Source organism: Macrotis lagotis, chromosome 1 (genome assembly GCF_037893015.1).
Source record: "Macrotis lagotis isolate mMagLag1 chromosome 1, bilby.v1.9.chrom.fasta, whole genome shotgun sequence".
NCBI lineage: Eukaryota > Metazoa > Chordata > Mammalia > Peramelemorphia > Peramelidae > Macrotis > Macrotis lagotis.
Window position 1 is genome coordinate 651,548,448 of NC_133658.1, and position 23,362 is coordinate 651,571,809.

Sequence of the window (23,362 nt, forward strand, 5' to 3'; positions counted from 1 at the left end):
AGCCAAATGATGAATGAATGGCTACAAGGTGGGGTGGTAAAAAAAAAAATGTCAAAAGGTCTTGGAAGGCATTCTGGGAAGATGATGGAGTAGGTCAGAAAATTCTTCTAATTTTTTAGTTTACTGATTTTGCTTGATTGATTCTTGCTATCTCAGTCATTAACTTCCATTTGGTAAATTCTAGTTCTTGAGGTATTATTTTCTTGTTAGCTTTCGAATATTCTATTTTCACTTAATCAGTTGTATTTTTAAAGAAGTTAGATTGTTTGTGGATTTTTTTTCCATTTGGTCAATTCTACTTTTTAAAGCGCTAAGAGATTTTTTTTTTTGGCATTCACCCAACTGTTATTTTTAAAAGAATAATTTTCTTCAATTTTTGTGCTCCTTTTTGCAAGATGTTGAGTTTTTCTTGTATTTCTTTCCCCACTTTTTTTACTTGATTTTTAAAATCCTTTTTGTCTTCCTCCAAGAGATATCTTTGGGTTGGCACAATTAATATTCCCCTTTGAGGCTTCACAGGCAGTACTATTTCTGCCACCTTCTTCTCAGATGGTGTTGTGATCTTTCTTAGCTCTGTCTATGGGTATGACTTTTCTCTAACTTTTGTTTATTTTGAAATTTGTTGCTGGACACAAAGGGGTGCAGCAATGCCCTAAGCTTCTTGAGTTGGGGGAGAGAGGATTGCTCACAAAATTTCATAGCCTCAAATGCTAGTGGCTTGCTTTGCTGGACTTAGTCTGGGCCAAGTTCCCCTTCCACCTGAGTGAAACCAACCTTTCCTGATGTCCTTCCAAGGTATTTTATTTGGGAAAATGCTCCCTTCTATCTTTCTGTGGGTTCTGTAGGTCCAGAATCCATTTACAGGTTTGATTAATGTTGTTTCTGAGGGAAGTTAAGTAGAGTTTAAGGAAGCCTGGCTTCTTTCTACCACCTTGGCTCTGTTCCTCAGTAGGGTAGAAAATTCTTCAGCTTCCTCCATAAATAAATCAAAAAAGGGCCTCAGGCTGAATATAGAGCAATAAAAATAAACAAGAGTGGGGAAAGAACATGGTCCTCCTGGGAGACAAGATTTCTAGACATTAGTTTGCTCTAGTGATATGTGAACCCCTCCAAGCTGGGTCCCTGAAAGAGCAAGAGACAGTACTAGAAGCAGCAGGGTTGGGAGGTATCCTCCACCTCAATCACAGGAATTCTCATCTTTGGGACAGTGTGAGGAGTTGGGTGTCTGTCTGCGTCAGGTCCAGCCCTGCTGTGGACTAAGCAAGCAGGAACCACATGAACATTTACAAGAGAACTGAGTTCTTGATCTTGGTTCCAGGCCAAAGAGAACTAAAAGTTATAGCTACTAGAGGGCTCTCAGAAAGTAAGACCATTTTTTGAGTGTTTATAAAACATATATATATAAAATAAAAATAAAATTATTTTAAAAAACACTTGGTCCTATGTTAGGTCTGCTGTTCAAGGCTCCAATTCTTTTAATCTTTGATCTGCATCTGAAGACAAAGAGGGAAATTTAACTCTAGGAACATATAACTTAAATCAGTATCTAATTAGTTATAAGACATAAGAATGAACTTCATTGTTTTGGGATTTTGTGACATCTACTTCAGATGGCTGAATATCTCTCCAGTTTACTTCGATATTTGTGACTATGTTTTCATGACTGAGGTTGCTAGAAACTATAGCTTTAGATAAATGAGTTGTTTTGTACTGCTTATTTCCTTTTTTATTGACATTTAAGTAGATAATAATCTGAATAGTTTGCTTGTAATTAAATTGTAAGCTTAAAAATGCTTTTTAATACTGGAGTATATTACTCAAATTCACATGTGCAGGTTAAAAGAATAGTATGGAATATAAAAAAAAATTCTGTCAAATTAATTAAATTGTCTTTTTAGGGATCAAAGAGACACCAAAGTCAATCTGAGGCAAAAAGCCAAAACACTGAAATTTAGAAATGGAATTTCATTAAAAGAAAACAGAAATAAATAATATTCTCACAGAGAATTATATAATTAAGCAATTAAAAAAGGGGTGATACACTATAAAAAGTTAATAAAGAAGTTGTAAAACTTTATCACCATATGGTGATTCAACTGATATGCAAAATGAGTTGGACATTTTCAGATGTGACTATGGAATTGATTTGTTTTGCTTGACTTTACTAAGGTTATATGGAAAGCCTTCCATCTGGGAGTGACAGAGAAGGAAAAAATAAGATAATATGAATATGAATAATATACATGTATGTATATGTACATATATTCTATATGAAATTTGTAGTTTAACACAAGATCAGTGTATTAGTTTCTTTTTGAAGAAGGGAAATTATTATTTTACCTCCTCGGTGACAAGACCTTCCAGAAGATCAAGTTTACATGAATTAAAAATATGAAAAAACAAACAAACCCAGAAGCTCCAAAGTGGTCAAAATAAGGCACTTTGGTTAATATCTGCTTTAAAAAAACCACACCAAAAGATAAAAAAAAACATTAACTGGCATTTATAGTTTCATATGCAATATTCTTTATTTGTTGTACATTAGCATGCTAATGTTTGTTAAATAAGATAAAAACTTTTTTTATTATTATTATACCTAGATGTGCTACAGTAAAATTACAGTCAACTTAGCTCTGAAACTAAACTTGTTTTCAAATTCTTGAGTAACCAGATTAAGTGATACTTAATTAATCAGTCCTTGGCTGATATAATTTACTTATTTTATTTTATTTTCTCTTTCTTTTTCCTAAATTCAAAACCAATTCCACTCAAATTCATATTTACTCCCTTGAAACTCAAGCCAAATTATGAATCATGAATATGATTCATGAAATCAAAAAGGAGAAGGCAATACATTTTATCAACCTGAGATGTGAAAAAAATCTTTAAGCATAAAGATGTTAACAGAGAAAATATCAAGAATATCGGTATCATCAGTTTTATGGGTCCTTCTGACTAGGGTTTTCAATGAACAGATCTATTATTCCAGTACTATTAGTTCCTATAACATCAAAGAGACAAAAGAACACTACTCAAAAGCAATGCAGATAATAATTTTAGAATCATCTACCTAAATGCTAATTCATCTTTGTCACTATGAATAATTCAGATGTATATGTCAACTCATACCTTTATCATCATAGTAAATGGAGATGTCACCTGTTGCAGTGTATACAATTTCATCTAATTCAGCAGCAAGTGCAGTCTTATAGTTATCAGGCAGTGAAACAACTTTTTCTTTCAATACTTGTAGTACCTGGGTTTAAAAGCATCAAGTCAATAGCTTAACTGAGTTCACCAATTAAAATATGATTTCAAAGACAAAATAGTATTTAGCAAAAAAAAAAAAAAAGAATTTTCTTTCTCATTTCTAAGTTTTATTACTATATTTGGCAATCCTCATGGAAGTAGCCTGGAGAGGCTTTAAATATTCAGATAGAGCATTTGTGAAGTGAAACTGTAATGGGCAATTTAAACAAGTCGGTTTATTGCCAATGTTACAAGTTACAATGTTACGAGTTACCTTCATCTTTGTTTTATGTGTTGCAAAGAAGCAACATCAAAGATACTATCTAAAGACAAGGAGGTGATCAGTCATGTAATCAGAGTGAGGAACAAAAGACTGGATACTCCACTAATATCTAGGCAATATTTAGAGATCTGAGTCATTCCAACATGCTGGGTGGAACTCCTATGGAAGATTTGTGGAAAGATATGGATAAGAGTTGTATAGGATGAGAAAAGTATGGATGATTTGTGAACTTTAATAATGGTGTAAGGAAGTACATTGTTAAGATTATAGATCCACCACACAAACTTAATCTTACATGTACTGAAAAATCAGAGTTCACTGCTTTGACATTTCTAAAATAATAACTAGCATTTATATAGTTTTAAGATTTGCAAAGTGCTTTACTTATGTGCTCTCACTTGATCTTCCCAACCATCCTATAAGGAAGGTACTATGAAATCCACATTATGCAGGTGAAGAAACTGAGGCTAGGAAAAGCTAAGTGATTTCACTGGGGTCACACAGCTAGTGCTAAGGTAGGGATATGAACTATCCAACTTTAACCCACTGCCATCTAACTCTAAGTATATATAAATAGTAGGTAATTACTGGCTGATAAAATACATAATATTCTTTGTGTTTACTATATATATGTATATGTATACATACATATATATATGTATGCATACAAATACACACACATATATATGAAATTTGTAGCTTAACACAAGATCAGTGTATTAGTTGCTTTTTTAAAGAAGAAGGGAAATTATTATTTTACCTCCTTGGTGACAAGGTCTTCCAGAAGATCAAATTTACACTGAGAAAGCAGCTTAGATACATGAGTAAAAGCCTTTATCAAAAAAGAAAGGAAAAAAAGATTAAATATTTCATAACACCATGAGAAAAGACTTTTCCTCACACACAAATATAAACAATACACATTGTAGAGTGTAGCATGAGATTTTATAGTAAGAGTTGCATAAAAAGTATGCTAAGTCAGTCAGACATGGCTCTCTCAAAAGTTTTACTCATAGAATGATATTTAGGGACTACAAAAGTTGCTAGTGCTATTTCCTCTTGAAAAGGATGTGAATAGTAGTAAGACTTTGGAAATGAATCAGTGGTCTGGAAAAGAAATCATCTTATCTTCCCTCTATATGTGTCAAGAGTTTGTCCATGCCACATGGTTTAGTGAGAAGTGGAGGGAATAAACAGATATTTAGGATCTACTAAGAGACTGTGATAAATTTTCTAAATATCTCATTTGATCGTGCCAACATCTTTAAAGTAGATATTATTATCCCCATTTTTCAGTTGAGGAAATTGAGGCAAATAGGTTAAATGACTTCCCCAAGTTCACCCAACTAGTGTCTCAGACCTATATGAACATGAACTCAAATCTTTTGGACTCCAAGTCCAGCACTCAATCAATGCAGAGACAGAGATTTTGTGTGTGTGTGTGTGATGTATATACATGTATAAAAATGTAAATTACGTATTTAATATAGAGTACATATTATATATTTCAATACTCATTGTGATGTACACACTGCCCACCATGAGCGAGAGATTGTGAGAGTGAGTGTGTGTGTGTATGTGAGAGAGAGAGAGAGAGAGAGAGAGAGAGAGAGAGAGAGAGAGAGAGAATGAATAATGGATCTGGGATCAAGGGACCTGGTTGAGTGCTCTACACCCTAAGTTGCAAAGTAAGAATTGATCAGCATTGGTAGAGGAAGTTTCTTTATCTGGAGGTGCTTACACCAATGAAATCTAAGTCTGGATCTTTTTTTTTTTTTGGTGATAATTTTTCATGTGTCTCATCTTCCTAGATCAATTTAAGCTTCTTGAAGGAAGGATACTTTTGTCTCCTAGAATAACATTACATATACTCTAGATGTTTGTCTTAATTCTTAAATATGAAAATATTACTTATATGATCTTCATATACTTCAAGAAGGCAGAATCACCCTGTCTGCACTATAACACTATTTTGTCAAATATGTATAAATCTAAAGGAAGTAGCCTAGTATAGTAGAAAGGACACTTGCTAGGGGGATAGGAGAATTGGCCTTTTCTTCTACCCAGAATTTCATGAAAAAAAGGGGAAAGTGGTGACAAGATGACAATCTTTTCTACTTCTAATCTTCACTTATTTAGTCCAAAAAAACCCTTCACATGTGCCATCTAGTTTAAATATCACAAGTATCCTTTGATTCATGAAAGTTAGTCATTTACTCTTGTGAATAGACAAATACAGCATGACAAGTGATTTCACTTATTCACTGTCCCAACAATGTGAAGGATTCAAGTTCTGTTTAACCCCTTAGTTATACTTTAACCACTACAAAGAGGGTTGACAAAGTTTAAGGTTTGGTTGTTAGTTGGCTTGGGCGCAAGTCAAGGAAAAAGGCGAGGAAACGCTTAGGGGAGGCAGCGGCCTAAGCCACAGTAAGGATCCAAGATAGGACAGGCTTTACTCATCTGACTTGACGTAAGAATTGGCTGGAAAGCGAGCAGAAGAGGGAGGACAAACATCAGAAGCAGTTCCTGAAGTTGTAAATAAGCTTTGTTCATAATAATATCAGTAAATAATGATGCTATTATTAGCTTCACTGGATCCCCAGTCCGGGCGGCTCCGGCCGGGCACTAGGTGGGGCAGGAGGGGGCTCCTGGGTCCGTTCACGTGGCGATTCGCCCTGCACCAGCGCAACGCGAGGGTCGTTGGCGGAGCTGGGCGCGGGCGGGGGCCGGGGGCCGGGGGCCGGGGGCCGGAGGGGAGGGAGGCCCCACCTGCTTGGCGCCCTCGCTGAACTCGGCGATGCTGAACTCCTGGTCGAAATAGGCCCAGATGAGGAAGGCGTAGACTCGGGTGCGCAGCCACACGGCGGGGTTGAACAGCCCCAGGTACAGGACCCTGGCCTGGGGGCGCGGCGGCGGCGGCTCCTCCGCGCTGCTGTAGCTGCGCTCGGGCGGCGGCAGGCCCGGCCCGGGGAGCACCAAGGCGGCGGCGGCGGCGGCGGGGCGCTGGGCAGCGCCGAGGAGGGGGCGGCGGCGGCCGAGGCGGGGGAGCGCCGGCGGCCGGGCCCAGCCGGCGCCGAGGCCGAGGCTGAAGCGGCAGCGGCCGCAGCAGCCGGGGAAGGGCGGCGAGGCCTCCGCGGGCCGGGGCCGGACCGGGCGGGCGGCTCCGCCGCTCAGCAGCCGGGCCGCCAGGGCGCGCGGCAGCCGAGGGGCCAGCGCCATCTTGCCGGCCTCGCACCCCCACCGGCCGGCGTCACCTCAAGAGCGGGCCGGGCGAGAAACTCGCCAGCGTTACCCAGGGCTGCCGGGATTGGTTCGGGCCTGGGCTCCCCGCGGCGGCGGCGCCAGAACCTCCCTTCAGGACGGCCTTCGCCGGGTGCCGAGCCCTGTCTCCCTGTCTCTCTGTCTCTGTCTCCGACGGGCGGACCCTCTCTGTAGCCGCTCGTGTTTCCGGGCGGACCGGATGGAGCGGAACGACCGGAACCCGGAAGTGAGGAGGGGGAGGAAGCCGGCATTCACCCGCGCGTCATGGCGGAGCGCGTCCCGGTGCCGCAGCTGCGGGGCGTCACTCGCGAAGAGTTCTTGCAGCACATTTATCCGCAGGTGAGGCCGCCGGCTTCGCCGCTCCATGCCGCCATGCCCAGGCTGGCGGGGCAGCCGCAGTGACCCGGGCGGCAGCCATCGCGGAAGCCTTCCCGGGCCGCGAGCCGCCCTGGGGGCTGCGGCGGATGTGGCACCGGATGTGGCGCCGGACCGGCTCCGGGCCGCCTTCCTCTTACGTATTCGGCGGGGCTGCGCGGTTCTAAAGCGAGCTGATGGCTGGAAAGCGCTGGCAGACCCCGAAGCCTTCGGGAGAATCGTCAGCTCCAGCCCGCCTAGCCCATTTCTGCCCTGAAGCTGGCGGCTCCCCCTGGCGGTCCGGAGGCCACTCTGGCGCCTCGCCTTGCTGCCCGCTACTTGGGGGCCCATTGAACCCCCTCGAGGGTGTGATGTCCGGGTTAGAGTGATGGATTTGGCGTTGGGGAAAACCGGGGTTCAAATTCTGCCTCCAGCTCTAAGCAGCTTCCGGACCCTGGGCATGTAAAATGGACATCATAAGAAACCCAGAGTTTGTGGGAAGTATAAAATTAGATTTTTTAGGGTTTTTTTTTTGCAAGGTTATGGGGTTAAGTGACTTGCCCAAGGCCACACAGCTAGGTAATCATTAAGTGTCTTAGGCCGGATTTGAACTCAGGTACTCCTGACTCCAGGGCCAGTGCTCTATCCACTGTACCACCTTGCCACCCGCCCCCTTTTAAAATTAGATTTTTTAAGAGCACTTTGCCAGATTTAAAATGTTGAATACAGGCTAATTATTACTATTATCTGACTCCCAGTTTTTGAAACTCATAGGAAGGGAACTCTTGCTTCAGTTTCCCTGCTAGGAAGAGTTTGCCACAGCTAGGTTCACTGGGATTGGAATGTCAAAAGTTCTTTTCATAAGTAACCTCTAATCTCGGATACTTCCTAACTGTGTGACCCTGGGCAAGTTACTTAATCCTGTTTTCCTCAGTTCCTCATCTGTCCAGAGAAACTCCCTCTCCCCAGAAAATCAGGTCACAAAGAACCTGAACCACTGAACAAAATTGGTTCAACTTCTTCCCCTTCTCACTTTCATGGTGATATGCCTGAAAAATTACTTTTCATTTATTCTGTGTCTTGTAAATTATTCCCCCAATTAGAATAGGAATTCTTTATAAGCAGGAACCACCAATGTTTTTGCCTTTTTTTTTTCCTAAGGCTTAATACTGGAGCTGCCATATATATAAAGGCAAATAAATGCTTGTTGATTGGCATCTTTAGGATATAAATTTAAGTTAAAGACCAGTGTATAGTCCCTTCAGTCAGTAGGCTTTCATTAAACACTTAACTATGTTTACCAGGCATTGTGCTAGCCTTGATCATAAAAAAGAAAACAAAATGAAACAATCCTGTATATTCTAAATTAGGGAGACAATGGGTGTATATATGAATATAGACAAAATAATACAAGGTAGTTTGGGAAAGGGAAGCCCTGGTAACCAGGGGTACCAGAAAAAAAATTTCACGAAGGAGTTGGTGCTTAAGTCTTGGAGGATATTGGAAATTTTGAAAAACTAAAAGAGGGAGTCCATTCCAGGACTGGAAGTAACTGATGAAAAGACAAGGAGATTAGACCTGAAGTTTTTTGTTGGTGACCAATATAACTAAAGACTGAAAAGGCAGGAAGAAACCAATTTATGAGGAGCTTTAAGTGTCATTAAAGTTTCTGTTTTAGGGCAATAGGGCATCTCAGAAGTTTAAAGAATTGGAAAGAGAATAATAGGAATAACAGGACCTGATTTTAGGAAAATGAATCAGAATGAATTAAAGGGGACAGAAACCTGAGGTAGGGAATCCAAATAGGAGATTTTACAATAGGAATGTCTGGAAAGAAGAGAATGGAAATTATGAGGCAGCTGAATACCACAGTGGACAAATTGGCAAACGCAGTATCTTCCTGAGTTCAAATCTGGTCTCAGACACTTAGTGATTCTGTAACCATGGGCAAGTCACTTCACCCTTTTTGTCTCAGTTCCTCATCTATAAAATAAAAAATGAATTGGAGAAGGAAATGATAAACTACTTTGCCAAGGAAATCCCAGTTGGGATCACAAAGAGCTGAAATGACTAAACAAAAATAAATGTAGTTCTATAGAAGTTTCAAACTTGAGTGACTCTAGAAGTACTAGTGGGAGAGTCTTAGTAGGAAAACAAGGCTCTCTGCATTGAAAGATTGTAGACCTGCAATCCACAGTTATTCAGTGCCTGGCTCTGTATCAGGCACTCTTTAAGTGCACACAAAAAAAAAAAATGCACAACACAGTCTTCACTCCAGTAGTTTATACCTAGGACTTAAAGAAGGGAAATGAGTCAGTGGAGGAGGGAGAACCTTCTAGGCATGGAACCAGTCAATCAGCAAGCTTATTTATTAAGTACTTGTTTGGTGCTGGACACTCAGGTACTGTTCTGTTTTGTTCTGTGCAAAGAACAAGTTATGTGAAAGTAGCTTATATTCTAATGGGGAAGACCACAATGATATACATCAATTTAGGAAAATACTAAGTTTTTAAGTACAAGGTAGTCTGAGAAGGAAGGCACTAGCCACCAGGACTAGGAATGGCTTCCTGGAGAAGGTGGTGTTTCAGCTGTCTTGAAGGAATGGGAGTTCTGGTTATGGGGTCTGAATATAGAGCTACAAAGGACATCAGAGGCCATCTTAGCCATCCACCTCACAAGTAACAAATAGAGAGTCAGGATTTGAACCCACCAAGACCAGCATTTTCGCCCCCTAATCCATACTGCCTCAGAGGCAGAGATAAAGAGGGAGTGCATACCAGGCATGGAGGACAGGCAGTGCAAAGGATGGGCGATACTGTGAGCTGTATAAGGAAAAGAGAAAAGACCAGTTTAGCTCAATAGGAGGGGAGAGTAATGTCCAGTAAGAATGCAAAGATAGACTGAGGTCAAGTTTTAAAGGGCTTTAAAAACCAAATTAAAAGTAATTTATATTTTAACCCAGGAGCAAAAGGGAACAGTCATAGGTTTGAATGAGCAGGAAAATAACATGGTCAGATCTTCATTTAAAAAAAAAGATACTTTGATGATACTGTGTAAAATGAATTAGAAAGGTTAGAAACTGGGAGGGAAAGGGACCAATTTGGAGCCTGTTTTAGTAATTTAGAAAAGAGAAAATGAGGGTCAGAGTTAAATTTAGAGCTTTGTGAGTAGTGAGAAGTAGAAACCAGAGATGCTGTGAAGGTAGAAATGATGATTTGAGAACTATTTGGATACATGAAGTAAGGCAGAATGAGGTGGCCAGGATTATGCCAAAATTATGAATTTAAGAGATTACAAAGATGATGGTACCTTTGAATGAAGTGAGGAAGTTTGGAAGAGAGGGTGGTTTGAGAGGAAAGATGAATTCTGTTTTGGAAACATTGAGTTTGTTATATCTCTTATATATCCAATTTGGAATGTCCAGTAGGCATTTGGCAATGTAGGATAGAAACTTAGGGAACATTCTGGGCCAGATATATAGATCTGTGAATCTTCTGCATAAAAATAATAGTGAAATCCATGAAAGCTGTTGAGATTATCAAGAGGATCTGGGGAGAGAGAGAGAGAGCGAGCGAGCCAGAGCCAGGACAGTATTTTGGGGAAAAAAACCCAGTAAAGGGACATGAAACATACTCAGCCAACAAGGAATACAAAATAGGAGCAGTTCCCCAGGTCAGGGGAGAACAAAGACAGCAATATCACAAAATGAAGATAGAAAAAAAAAAGTGTTGAGGAAAGGAGAGGGTGGTCAAGAGGAAAGGGAATAGGCATTTTTATCTTGCCTACTGTGACATGCATTATACTAAAACTTTATGTATATTTCATTTGATCATCACAACAATTCCTGCGAGGAGGTGCTGTTATTATCCTCTTTTTAACATCGGGGAAATTGAAGCAAACAATGTAAATGATTTAACCAGGATCACAAAAAAGAGTAGAAAAATAAAACATTTACTACTTAAGGAAAAAAATAAGACCATGACATTTTTGATGTGAATATAGAATTTGGTTTTTTGATACTAGTGCTTCTATATCTAGTTTGAGGTTGTAGCAATGTGAAGAATATTTTCAAGATGCATCTCTGGAATTTTTGTTCTATTTTTACTTTTTGTATGCTTCCTAAGGGGAAAACAGTGCTCAAAAATAAACATATTCTTCAAAAGAGACATAATGAAATGCCATATATTTTTCTTCAGGCAAATCCAACTTTAAAAAGTCAACTTTTTAAAAAGATACTTGTATACAAGTTGTATATCTAATTGCAACTGTAAACTTTCTGATTGCAAGTTTGTAGGTGGTATTTTGATGTCAATTGAGAATGAAGTAGTAAATATATAATATAACAATTTTTCACTCCCCTTCTAACCAATAGGGAGAGGCAACATGGTGGTATGGTGAGAATATTGAATTTGGTGACCTGGGTTTAAATCCTCATATCTTAGAAGTAATAGCTGTGTTATAGATATGTTACAACATTTCTGAGCCTTAGTTGCCTCCTTTCTAAAGGAGAAACAATATTAATAATAATAATAATAATACCTGTAAATGTCTTTCTCTCAAAGGATTATCATGAAGCAAGCATGAGATTGTATCTAAAATACTTTGCAAACTTTAAAGTACTATATAAATATAAGCAATTAGTTCTGAACTTTTTTTTTAATGAAAAGCCATGCATGCTCAGACCTAGGATTTAAATCTGGACAGGATCTTGGAAACTGAAACCCACTGAGGGATAACTACTTGCTGAGCAGGAAATGGAGCATAGGTCTTTTATCTGCTTGTCCTAAGCACCATTGCATGTACTTAGAATAGTTTCTGTTTTATTAAAACATAATTGCATAATTGCACTTTTCCCTTGAGTTAAATAAAGGCAGCTTACTAGTTTAGGGTTCAGTTCTACCATCATTTTCTGTGTAACCCTCAGCAAGATGTTTACTTTGTACATTGATGATAAGACTAAGCTTGTAATTGTAATCTTATAATTCTGGGTGACTTTAATGCCATATTAGTCTCAGATTACCAGATGTGGCAGGGAGTTCTTGGAAGGAATAGAGTTGGAAACAGCAACAACAATGATCACCTTCTGCTGAAGGCTTGTGCATCTCATGACCTCTTCACCACAAACACTGTCTACTGTTTACCTAAACACAATAAAGCTTCCTGGATGCACCCTAGTAGCAAACATTGGCATCTATTAAACTATAGTCTAATAATAAGGATAGTAATGAGAAGAGACAGCCAGGATGTGAGAGTGGCAAAGGCAATGTGTGGTGTAGAATGCTGGACTGAGCACAGACTCATCCTCTCTAAGCTGAATATTCATATTCAACCAGAGCTTCCACCCCAAGGCAAAATGAATACTAGAAGAATTAATGTCTAGAGATTAGAGTGTCTCTATGAGATGGAACAGTTTGTTGCTAACTTGGAAGGAAAATTGAGCCAATATACTGTTGGCAATAGTGGAGCAGGAAAAAGAGTGGGCAGCCTTCAGGGATCTGGTGTACAGCAAGGCATTTGCTCATCTGGATCAGAACACTTGCAAACATAAGACTGGTTTGATGAAAATGATGGGGAAATACAGGTTGCTAAATGAAAAACAAGAACTCCACAGGGTTTACCAGCAGGATAGTTCATCTGTTTCTAAGAAGGTAGCATCTAATTCCATCAAAAGTAAAGTCCAAGCAAAACTTAGAGAGATGCAGGATTCTTGGCTCAGTAAGAAGGCAGATGAAATTCAATTTATGCAGACAGTGACAAACCAAAATGCTTTTATGATGCCCTGAAAGCTATTTATGGGACAAAGACATATAGTGTATCTTAACTATTAACTATTCAGTGCTGATGGATCCATCTTGATTAGTGATAGGGACATGATCCTAGAGAGATGGGCTGAACACTTCCAAAGTGTGCTTAACAGACAGTCATCAATCAATGCAGAAGTCAATGACCATTTACTTCAAGTTGAAGTCAATCAGTCTCTAGCTGAAGTTCAAATTGAAGAAGAGGTTCTGAATGTCATTAGGCTCCTTTCAAATGGCAAAAGCACCTGGTGCTGATTCTATTCCATCTGAGATCTACAAGGTAAGGGTCCTTTGCTTATCCAAAAACTGACTGAAATCTTGCAGGTTATATAGCATGAAGAGGTTATCCCCCAAGAATTCAAGGATGCCTCTGTCATCCATCTCTATAAAGGTAAAGATTGTCCTGTGACAATCACATGAGTATTTCTCTTTTAGGCATTGCTGGTGAGATTCTTGCCAGAGTCCTAAAGAGGCTGATCCTTCACCTGGAAGTTGGTCACCTCCCTGAGAGCCCCCAGAAAGTGGAGAGGAACAGTCAGTATGGCGTTTGCTGCCTGATAACTCCAGGAAAACTGCCAGGAACAAAACAGAGTTCTGGCCAAGGCCATTGTTACTGTCAGTTGCCATGGTTTATGGAAAATTATTTCAAAATTTGGTTGCCCGGAGAAGTTCATCAGTATTGTACATAAGTTCCATGATGGTATGCATGCCTGGGTTCTAGATAGTGAATGATGCTCTCTAGATTTCCCAGTCACCAATGGAGTGAAACAAGGATGTGTCCTTGTTCCCATACTTTTTAGCATGATGTTTTCAGCCATGTTATCAAATGCCTTCAATGAGGATGAACATGGCCTCAAGGTTAGCTACTACACTAATGGCAAATTCTTTAACTTGAAAAGGCTACAAGCCAAAACCAAAGTGGAAGGAGTGCCTGGTGCATGATTTTCTATTTGCAGTTGACTGTGCACTCAGTGCAGCCTTTGAAGCTGAAACACTACAAAGGATAGATTGATTCTCTGCTGCTTGTGCTAATTTTGGTCTAACAATTAACACAAGAAAATACAGGTGCTCCATCAGCCAGCACCATATGTGGAACCATATGTGGAATAAAGCAAATGGAGAAATTTGGAGTACTGTGGACAAGTTCAGTTATCTTGGCAGTTAACTTTCCAAGGAGGTACACATTGACAATGAGGTTAACACTCACACTGCCAGAGCTAGGTCAGTATTTGGGAGTCTCCAAAAGAAAGTATGGGAGAGAAGAGGTATTACACTGACTACCAAACTGAAGTTCTACAGAGCCTTTGTGCTGACCTCATTGCTATATGCCTGTGAAATTTGGACAGCATCAAATATGTCAGCACCATGCCAGGAAACTGACTCATTTCCATTTAAATTGTTTTAGGAAGCTTCAGAAGATCACTTGGCAGGAGAAGATACCAGTTTCTTTCTTGGGCTATACTGCCCGGCATTCTAATATTTCTACAGAGAGTACAACTACAATGGGCTGGACACATTTGTTAGGATGCTAGGTGTATGCTTTCCAAAAAAACTATTTTATGGAGAACACACAGGGCAGGTACTCACAGTGGGGTCAGAAGAACTTGAATATCTCATTGAAGAACTTTAGAATTGATTGTAAGTATAGGAGACACTGGCATAGGACTGCCCAGCTTGGTGTGCCCTCGTCAGTGAAGGTGCTGCTCTCTGAAGAAGACAGAATTGAAGCAGCTCAAAGGAAATGTGACATCTGTAAGTTTAGAGTACCCACCCCAAGAGTTCACATAAACTATTTGTGCCCAAACTGTGGTGGAGCATTCTGACTTACATTGGTCTGATCAGCCACAGTAGGACACATTGAAATTTGTCTCATAGTGGTCTTATTTGATAACAAGGACAAGAATCAACCAACATGTCTTGTGGCTCGGTTTCCTCTTCTACAAAGATAGTTATATATTACTATCCTGTAGGGTTGTTCTGAAGGTGTTTGGGAAAATTATACCTTATATGACATAATTGATATGACAAAAGCACAAGATATTAGAAGAAATGACACTAAATAGTTTCATGGGGCCAGTGTTACAAATGGATGATTGAACAAGTTAAAGTGAAATAATAATGAAGGTTCCCAATGGGATGGTAGAATTTGACATGTTAAGGCAATAATAATAATAATAATACATAGTGTAAACCTATAAAATAAAACATTAAATAAATGAGGTACTGTCATTACTGAATAAAATAGTAAATGTTTTCTATCCTTCTGTCATTCATAATAGCATTAAGTCATTTTTGCACCTAATTTTTAAATATCCTATTTTATTTTAGTGATATTAAACTATAATATAGTTATTCATCATCATTATTATTATTTTGATAATCAACAGAGAAAGCCAGTAGTGCTAAAAGGAATTGATCTTGGGACATGTACCACCAAATGGACAGTGGATTACATCAGTCAAGTAGGAGGAAGTAAAGAAGTGAAAATTCATGTGTCTGCAGTTCCACAGATGGACTTCATCAGTAAGAATTTTGTGTATAGGTATTCACTTCTAAGATACTGTGGGGATACAAATAACTTTGGAAATTGTTTTAAGTATTTTTGTGCTTTTTTGGTTTGTTTTGATTATTATTCATATATGCAAATGTATTACTGATTTTTTTGAGTTCAAGGTACTAAATTGTCATCAAAAGATTCATGTTTTTAAAAAAGTGAAGTAATTTTTTCAGTGGTTATCCTTTGATTAGATTTCTCTCAGGGAATTACTGGAATCAGAGAGTTGAAATGTTCCTTTAAAAAAAATTCTTTCTTCTACTTAAAGACTATTTACATTTAAACCTGGAGTAGTTACTCAGTACTTATTGACTTTTATAGATGAGAATTTCTCACTTAAAACAAATTTCAGTTTTCTCCAATCTTTTGTAATTTTTTTAATCTGTACTCACAGTTAAAAAATAGCTTCTCATAACTTTAGTCCTTTATACTGCTATATAGTATTAAGATCATATATTTAGAACTGGAAATAACCTTAAAGATTATCTAGTTCAGTGTTTTAATGTTACATTGATTAAAGTAATAACTTGACCTTTTTAAAATAGCATTTTAAGTTTTGAAGACTGCTTTGCCTGATCTGATTTGGTTTTCACAATAACCCTATGAAATGATTGTGCAAATATTGTGATGATCATTTTAAAGATGAGGTAATGGAGGAACAGAAAAGCTAGGGGACATGTCACAAGATAACCTTATGTCAGCTGAGACTCAAAACCCAGATCCTCCAACAAAATTTCCAGATTCTTTGAGCTTAAGAGCATTTATTTTCATTATGACATAAAGAGTATAAAATAGTCAGTTAACTATTCTTTATATAGTAAAAAAGTAGTTCATTCAGAATCTGACTTACCATGTTCTTCTCCAATATGACTTTTATCTTTTTATTATGGGACCTTCATTACATAGATAAATATTCCCTCAAACAATTTAGCTTCCTAGTTCTTCAATCTTTGACAATTCCCCATCACCTACAAATACTCCATTTCCATGATCAGGAATTCTGAAGTTCCTTTTCATAACTTCATATCATACATAGAAGTCTCTTCTTAAATATATTCTTGGTCCTCACTGAAGACTGGAAGAATCTCCTAACTATATTAGTGAATCCACTACAGTTATATATCATCTCAGCTAGGCCTCACTCTATATAGTAAGTCAAGGCAATCCTTTTACTCTTTCCTAATTAATTCTTGAGAATTATCAGCAGCAATTGTTCCAGATTTTTTCTTCTTTCCTCATGTCTTTCACTTTTAGTCCCTTCCCCTCACAACTTAAAAGTTTTGGTTATAATTACAGCATTTTTTTTAAAAAAAGGAAATAAGGTGGCGGCTAGGTGGCATAGTGGATAAATCACCGGCCCTGGAGTCAGGAGTACCTGGGTTCAAATCCAGTCTCAGACACTTAATAATTACCTAGCTGTGTGGCCTTGGGCAAGTCACTTAACCCCATTGCTTGCAAAAACTAAAAAACAAAAAAAAATAAAATAAATGAAGCATGAGCAGGAGTTGGGAGGTGGGGATTTAGGGCAAATTCTACTAAAGAAATCTCAGCAATATTTCATAAGTGCAGCAATCAGGGACAGTTTTGGGGAGGAGAATATCATTTGTAGTCAGAAAAAGAATTGTAGAATGAACAAAGTTCAAAGATTACCTTTAATTTTTAAAAAAATCATTATCTTATTACATAATTTTGCTCTTATATTTTATTTTTTTTCCCTTAAGGATATGATCTCTCACACAACACATTCAATTTAGATCAGTGTATAGCATGGAAACAATGTAAAGACTCACAGACTGCCTTCTGTGGGGGTTGAGGGAGGGAAGTGAGGTTAGGGCTGAAATTGTAAAATTCAAAAATAATCTTTTTTTAAAAAAGGAAAGCAACACACACACAAGAAATCTCAGTGAACATTATCTCCCCCTCCCTCCAAAAAGAATACTGTAATTATAACTGAAATAAACATTAAAATTAAATTAAAAGGAAAAGTTAAAGGAAGTGAGGTCACTAAAAGATGAAGAGTTATTAATTCTTTTATGAAAAGTCTACATAAAATTTAAGCAGTAGGCAATTATTGTCACTATGTATCAGGAACTGTGCTGGGTGAAGTGGCAAAAATTCTAACAAGGCAACAAGCTCATATAAGAGTATTTAAAAAATAAATACAAGATAATTCTTGTGAGGAGAAGGCACTAGTACTTAACTAAAAATAATAATAGTCATAATAATGATGATAATGCTATTGAATAGCCAGGCCCTGTGCTAAGCACATTACAAAAATTATCTTATTTGATCCACATAACCCTGGGATATATCATCCCATTGTCAAAGAAGAGATCTAGCCCTTAATCCAAGTTGAGAGAGCATTCTTGAGCATTCTATAATATTGTGCTGAATACATTGAGTCTTAAGAGTCTTAAGATACATTTATAATCTAAAGTAGGAAACATGTAATATTTTTAAAATATCTGTTTAGAAAAGCTTGACTTAATTATGCCCCTGGAAAAAATCAAGTAGATGAAAATGCCTGTTGTCTAGATTATGATATGCATTTAGATACACAACCAATTTGTCTGAATTTCTGTTTATATGTGTGGATAGATGTTGCAAATGAATGTCAGGTTTTGCCCAGAATTGAATAGGAGAAGTGGGCTGGACTGTCTTAGGAAAATTGGAGTTTAATGGTCTCAAACTTCTCCATAGAACAAAAACTTATCTTTTTAATACCTATAATTTTCTAATGATACTGTTTGACTGTAAGCACCTGAAGAGCTGAATTTGATGATCACACAGAGGTCAGTGGAATGAACAAGGTGGGTGGGAGCAGGGTGTATTTACTGTGTCTAAATCCATTTGGCATTTTCTTGGCAAAGATACTAGAATGGTTTGCCATTTCCTTCTCTAGCAAACAGGATTAAGTGATTTATCCCAAGGTTAAGCAGCTAGTAAATGTATGAAGTCAGATTTGAACTGAGAAAGATGAGTCTCCCTGATTCTAGGCCCAGCACTCTGTCCTCTGGTTCACATAGCTATCCTCTAACACATTATGAAAAAGAAATTCTGTAGGAAGAGGAGTATAAAGGATACCATAAAAGGAAGGTATGGTTAAAAAAAAATAGATAAGAAATATGGTAATGATATGGGAAAAGTAAGGAAATTGGCAGGATGGATAGATCCCCTGGGGAGAACTTATGGGCAAAAGTATCACTGGGTAGCAGGGTTGAACAGATCATTACCTGCTTCAATGGGAGGAATACCTACATAGCTGTTATGTTTGAAAATTAAGGTAAACTAAGCATGAACAGTTTATTGGTTAAGACTAGCAGTAACCAACAAATTCCACGAGAACATAGAACATTAACAATTAAAATAAAAACCTATTAAGAAAGTGAAAAAGGTAGTGATCCAGTATAAGAACACACCCCAAGTTTCCCAGGTTACATAAAGGCATGGTCTTGTTCTGGCAATACTAATAAGTGACTAATAAGTGACCATATTGCCAGTAGTATGTAGGTGAAGAAAGGGGTAAAACAAAAGACTTTATGATTGAAATTTGACAGTGTTTCTAATGGAATACAAAAAAAGTATTTTCTTTTGCCAGTTATTTGTAAATTTTTTAATTTGCTGAAAAAAATTCATAGCAGTTTAAAAACTAGAAAAAAGATTGCAGTAATGAAAACATCTTGGCTCCTTGAGGACTTTTAGGAAAGTACTATTATTAAAAAAAATTAACTGTTAAGGTAACTGTCGAGCAAGAAATTCACTTGTCAAAGGAAATAAATGCCACTCATGATCTCTAATAATTTTCTTCTTTATATTTCACTAAAATGATCTCTTTGTAGAACAACTTATCTCTCGTTATGTTGAATGAGGTGCGTTCCAGGGGAAAGGGATTTGATTAGCTAGAGTTCCATGTAGGAAGGGGAAAAAATGTTATCTGAATCTGAACTCAGATCTTACTGATTTCAGGCCTTCTCGAACTTTAGTGCTCTATCTTCTTTTGCTACCTAGCTTCCTCTGCTTCTTTTCAATGGGGATTGAAATATTTTACCATTGTTATATTGAAGGTGCATTCTGGGGTTAGTGGAACCAAATAGAGGAGAGTCCTTTCTGTATGACATTTATCTGATGATAGCACAAGAGCAGTCAAGAAAGGCAATGGCTTAAACCTGTTTCTGGGATGACTACCCCCCTCCTTTTCTTCCATTTTCTTTTAATCCTGATGAAAAGCAGGAAACCTATAGAAACTATAAAGTTTGGGGAACATGCTAAAAAAAAAAGTACAAATTAGTTTTGCCAGTTCCTCATTAGCACTTGGATGGTGATAGGTCTGTCGTGGGGCTGCTGTCACTACTCCAGTAGCAAACAAAGAGCTCAGAGGTTGTACAATCTGCAAATTGTTTCTACCATTGTGATCACAATCCTATTTCCCATTTTGCTGATTCCTGGGCTGTCCCAATTACATAGTGGTAAGGAGCCCTCCCACAACTTGCTCAGTAAATCAACAAGCCTCAGCCCCAGTGCTTCCCAACCACACAAGAGCTTTTGTACAGCTACCTTCTAAAATGATAATCTTGGCAATGAGTACACTGGTTTTGTTGTCTTGTAAACGGTTGAACATGAATGTGTCTGAATTCCTGGCAAGATAATGATGCACTTAGGTGGACATGCTGGAACAATGCAGCACAACAGTTCACTTGCATGGAACCACAGATGGAAAAGCTTTTTAATTATTTTTTATTTTATTTCCAATTACATGCAAAGATAGTTTTCACCAATTTTCCTTTTGTAAACACAAGTAGCCACCATAGCCAGCAGAGAATACTTGGGATTCATTATGAGGAGACAAATTAATATCAGGACAGATTGTATAAATAAGGGAGGTGGGAAGTAGCAATCTGGATGGTAGAGCTGAGGCTGGGCCTGTGTAACAAAAGAGTCTTTTCATTTTCATTAAATAGTAGTTTTTCACCACCCATCTAATACTAGTTGTCACCACTGAGCTTTGTTTCACTGCAAAAAGGAAACAGAAACCATGATCTGGAAACATACATGTTTTTGGTAATGGAATTGTTCCTTAAGTAGATAAGTTGGAGGAAGAGGAAGAGAAGGAAAGATGAAAGAGAAGAATTAGTAAATTCATGGTTCCAAAATGTAGGGTAATGTGAACTATATTTGCTCCTGATAGAGGCTCAAGATTCTCTGGACTGAATTACTTATCTATAGTTAATTAACTCTTACCTTTTTTTATTATCTTAAACTGACATATTTTAAAATAGAATACATTAACATTTAAAATCCTATCTTATAGCTCCTATATCATCATTAGTTCTCTAATCTCAAGTATTCTGTATTTTTCTCAGAACTTTGCCTTTTGACAAGTTTATACACAGAGCAGCAGAAAATAAGCACACGGAGTTCTTTATTTCAGAGGTAACTGTTTTTAAGCCAGTTTCATTATCATACAGTGGTATTTATATACTGAGAAGACTGGTTTTTAAAACATTGTTTAGTGTAATTAAATAGGAGTTTACTTTTTCAACTTAACTATCTTTTTCACTTTGAATTTGTTTTGAGTTGGTGACTTAACATAGTATTTACAAAAGGCAGTTAGTTTTATATAAATATAACATTTTTGGTGCATTCCTATAAAATGCCAACAGAAATCCTTGTGCCTCCTTAATTTCTCACTGCATTGTTCTTATCAGAAAGTCAAATTCTATATGACAGTTATGCGTCATCTAAGAGAGTTAAAGTATTTTCTATGGGTCTCTGTGACAATGTACATGTATGACAAAACCATTTTTATATATATATGGAGATGGAGACAGTGGGAAATAAATGAAAATGAATTAAGGGAATATCAAGTGTCAAGAAACAGACAGACACAAAATATGGAACACTGTTAGAGATACATAGATAAGAGAATGTGACCTTGACCACCAAATCCTAGAACCCTAGAACTAATTAGGTATACTACTTGAAATATTTAGGGTACTGGGACAGCTAGGTGGTACAGTAGATAGAACACTGGCTCTGAAGTGAGGAGAACCTGAGTTTAAATTTGGCCTCAGACACTTAATACTTAGCTGTGTGACCTTGGGCATATCACTTAACCCCATTGCCTTGAATAAATAAATTAAAAAAAAAAGAAATATTGAGGGTACCTAGTAGATAGGATGTACAAACTGAATATATATTATTTATATATATAATATATATTATATATATAAATAAATATGGAGTTGTTAAGAAATTAATGAATCTTTAGGGGGTTAACATAATCTATAATTTATTAGTTGATTCTTTTGTCAGGGGCTGAACACTGAAAATAGATGGGTTTATTAACTTGCCTCCATATTAGCTTTTTATTAATAGTAATTCTATATTATAATATAGATAATAATTATATATATCAGTAATAGTCAATAATAAACGAAAGCAACTAATTACTATAATTCCTTGCTTTAGCTAGTAGGCTAAATATATACTGTAATAAATAACTCTTAATTCAAAATATTTCTGACATTTAATACTGGGAAATAATGTACTCTTGATTCCCTATTTGAATTGTTGATTAATGCATTTTGAGAAGAGATTTATGTGGCTGAGGTATTCTAAAATTCTTAAGAATAATGTTAAATATCAGTTGGGGTTGGTTTTTTTTTTTAGATTTTTTCAAGGCAGTGGGGTTAAGTGGTTTGCTCAAGGCCACACAGCTAGGTAATTATTAAGTGTCTGAGGTCGGATTTGAACCCAGGTACTCCTGACTCCCAAGGCCAGTGCTCTATTCACTGTGCCACCTAGCCGCCCCTAAATATCAGTTTCTTAAAAAATTATTTTAACTACAATCAATGTATTTGAAGTTTTGTTATTTCTGATGTGTCATTAGCATTTTAAATGTGTCACTACTTTGATATGATGCTATATAATAGAAATGAAATTTGTATGCTCCTAAAGTGGTATGCTTTCTAAATGAAATGAGTTTTATTCTTCTTTGATTCCTTTGATGAGTTTCTTTTATTTAGTGTTATCTGTATTCATTAGCATAATTTGATTTTTATATTTCTTCAAATAGCCACCAGAGAGATTAGTGGAAAAAATGAGACAGTAAAATTGGTGATCTTGTAAAAACCATTTAACCAGATTGTTGTTTAAAGAGAACCTAATAAAATAACTTAACTTTACTCTCCAGTTTAAAATGTTATTTAAAAATTAATATTAGTGTCATTTCTCTCCTCTGGGTGTTTGTTAAGGATGAGAAGTACTACTTGAGATCCCTTGGTGAAGATCCTAGAAAGGTAAGAATTTCAGTACCAATACAGTAATTCATAATTCAGCTGTGTTCATTAAGTGTTCTGTTGTCCCAAGAAGGATGGGGGAAATAAACTTGGAGGGAGAGTTGACTTTTGAATGGAATATATAGGAATTCATTAGGTGAAGAAGAGAGCAGGATATACAAAGATATATATATATATATATCCAGGATATGCAAAGTGAGAGAGCACATAGCACATTTAGTGATGAAAAGTAGACCAGTTTAGCTAGAACATAATTTTTGGAGAGTAAAAATATGTGGTATGGCTAGTACAGGGCTGGGGCCAGATCATGGAGCTACAGCTGAAGGAAAGGTGTTTGAGTCTACTTTGTAGGCAATATAGAACTCTTGAAGATTTGGTCCAAGCTTTACAAAGGGGCTTTATAATGACAAGTCTTGTTTTTAATGTTAAATGTTTTGTATAGTCTTGATAAATTTTTTTCTTTTTCACATTAGTTTGCTTAGAAAATTTTCTAAACATGTACTGTACTCTTGCGGAACATTTATATTGGACTGCATATAAAGATATATACAAAATAAAA

General features: G+C 37.4%; 2 protein-coding genes across 3 annotated transcripts in view; one reads left to right on the forward strand and one right to left on the reverse strand.

The window, feature by feature from the left end:
- MAIP1 (matrix AAA peptidase interacting protein 1) overlaps window positions 1–7,252 on the reverse strand; it is a 26,267-nt gene extending 19,015 nt beyond the window's left edge. For both annotated transcript variants that reach the window (XR_012474184.1, XM_074215379.1), the window contains exons 1-3: window positions 6,305–7,252; window positions 4,293–4,364; window positions 3,130–3,256 (exon numbers count right to left, since the gene is read on the reverse strand). Coding sequence is in view for 1 of the 2 variants with exons in the window: in XM_074215379.1 (XP_074071480.1) it covers window positions 3,130–3,256; window positions 4,293–4,364; window positions 6,305–6,754 (649 nt within the window). In the remaining variant the exon portion in view is untranslated. The remainder of the gene's footprint in view (window positions 1–3,129; window positions 3,257–4,292; window positions 4,365–6,304) is intronic.
- TYW5 (tRNA-yW synthesizing protein 5) overlaps window positions 6,973–23,362 on the forward strand; it is a 26,710-nt gene continuing 10,320 nt past the window's right edge. The window contains exons 1-4 of the mRNA XM_074215378.1: window positions 6,973–7,135; window positions 15,339–15,493; window positions 20,866–20,935; window positions 22,759–22,803. Coding sequence (XP_074071479.1) covers window positions 7,061–7,135; window positions 15,339–15,493; window positions 20,866–20,935; window positions 22,759–22,803 — 345 coding nt within the window. The 5' untranslated portion in view covers window positions 6,973–7,060. The remainder of the gene's footprint in view (window positions 7,136–15,338; window positions 15,494–20,865; window positions 20,936–22,758; window positions 22,804–23,362) is intronic.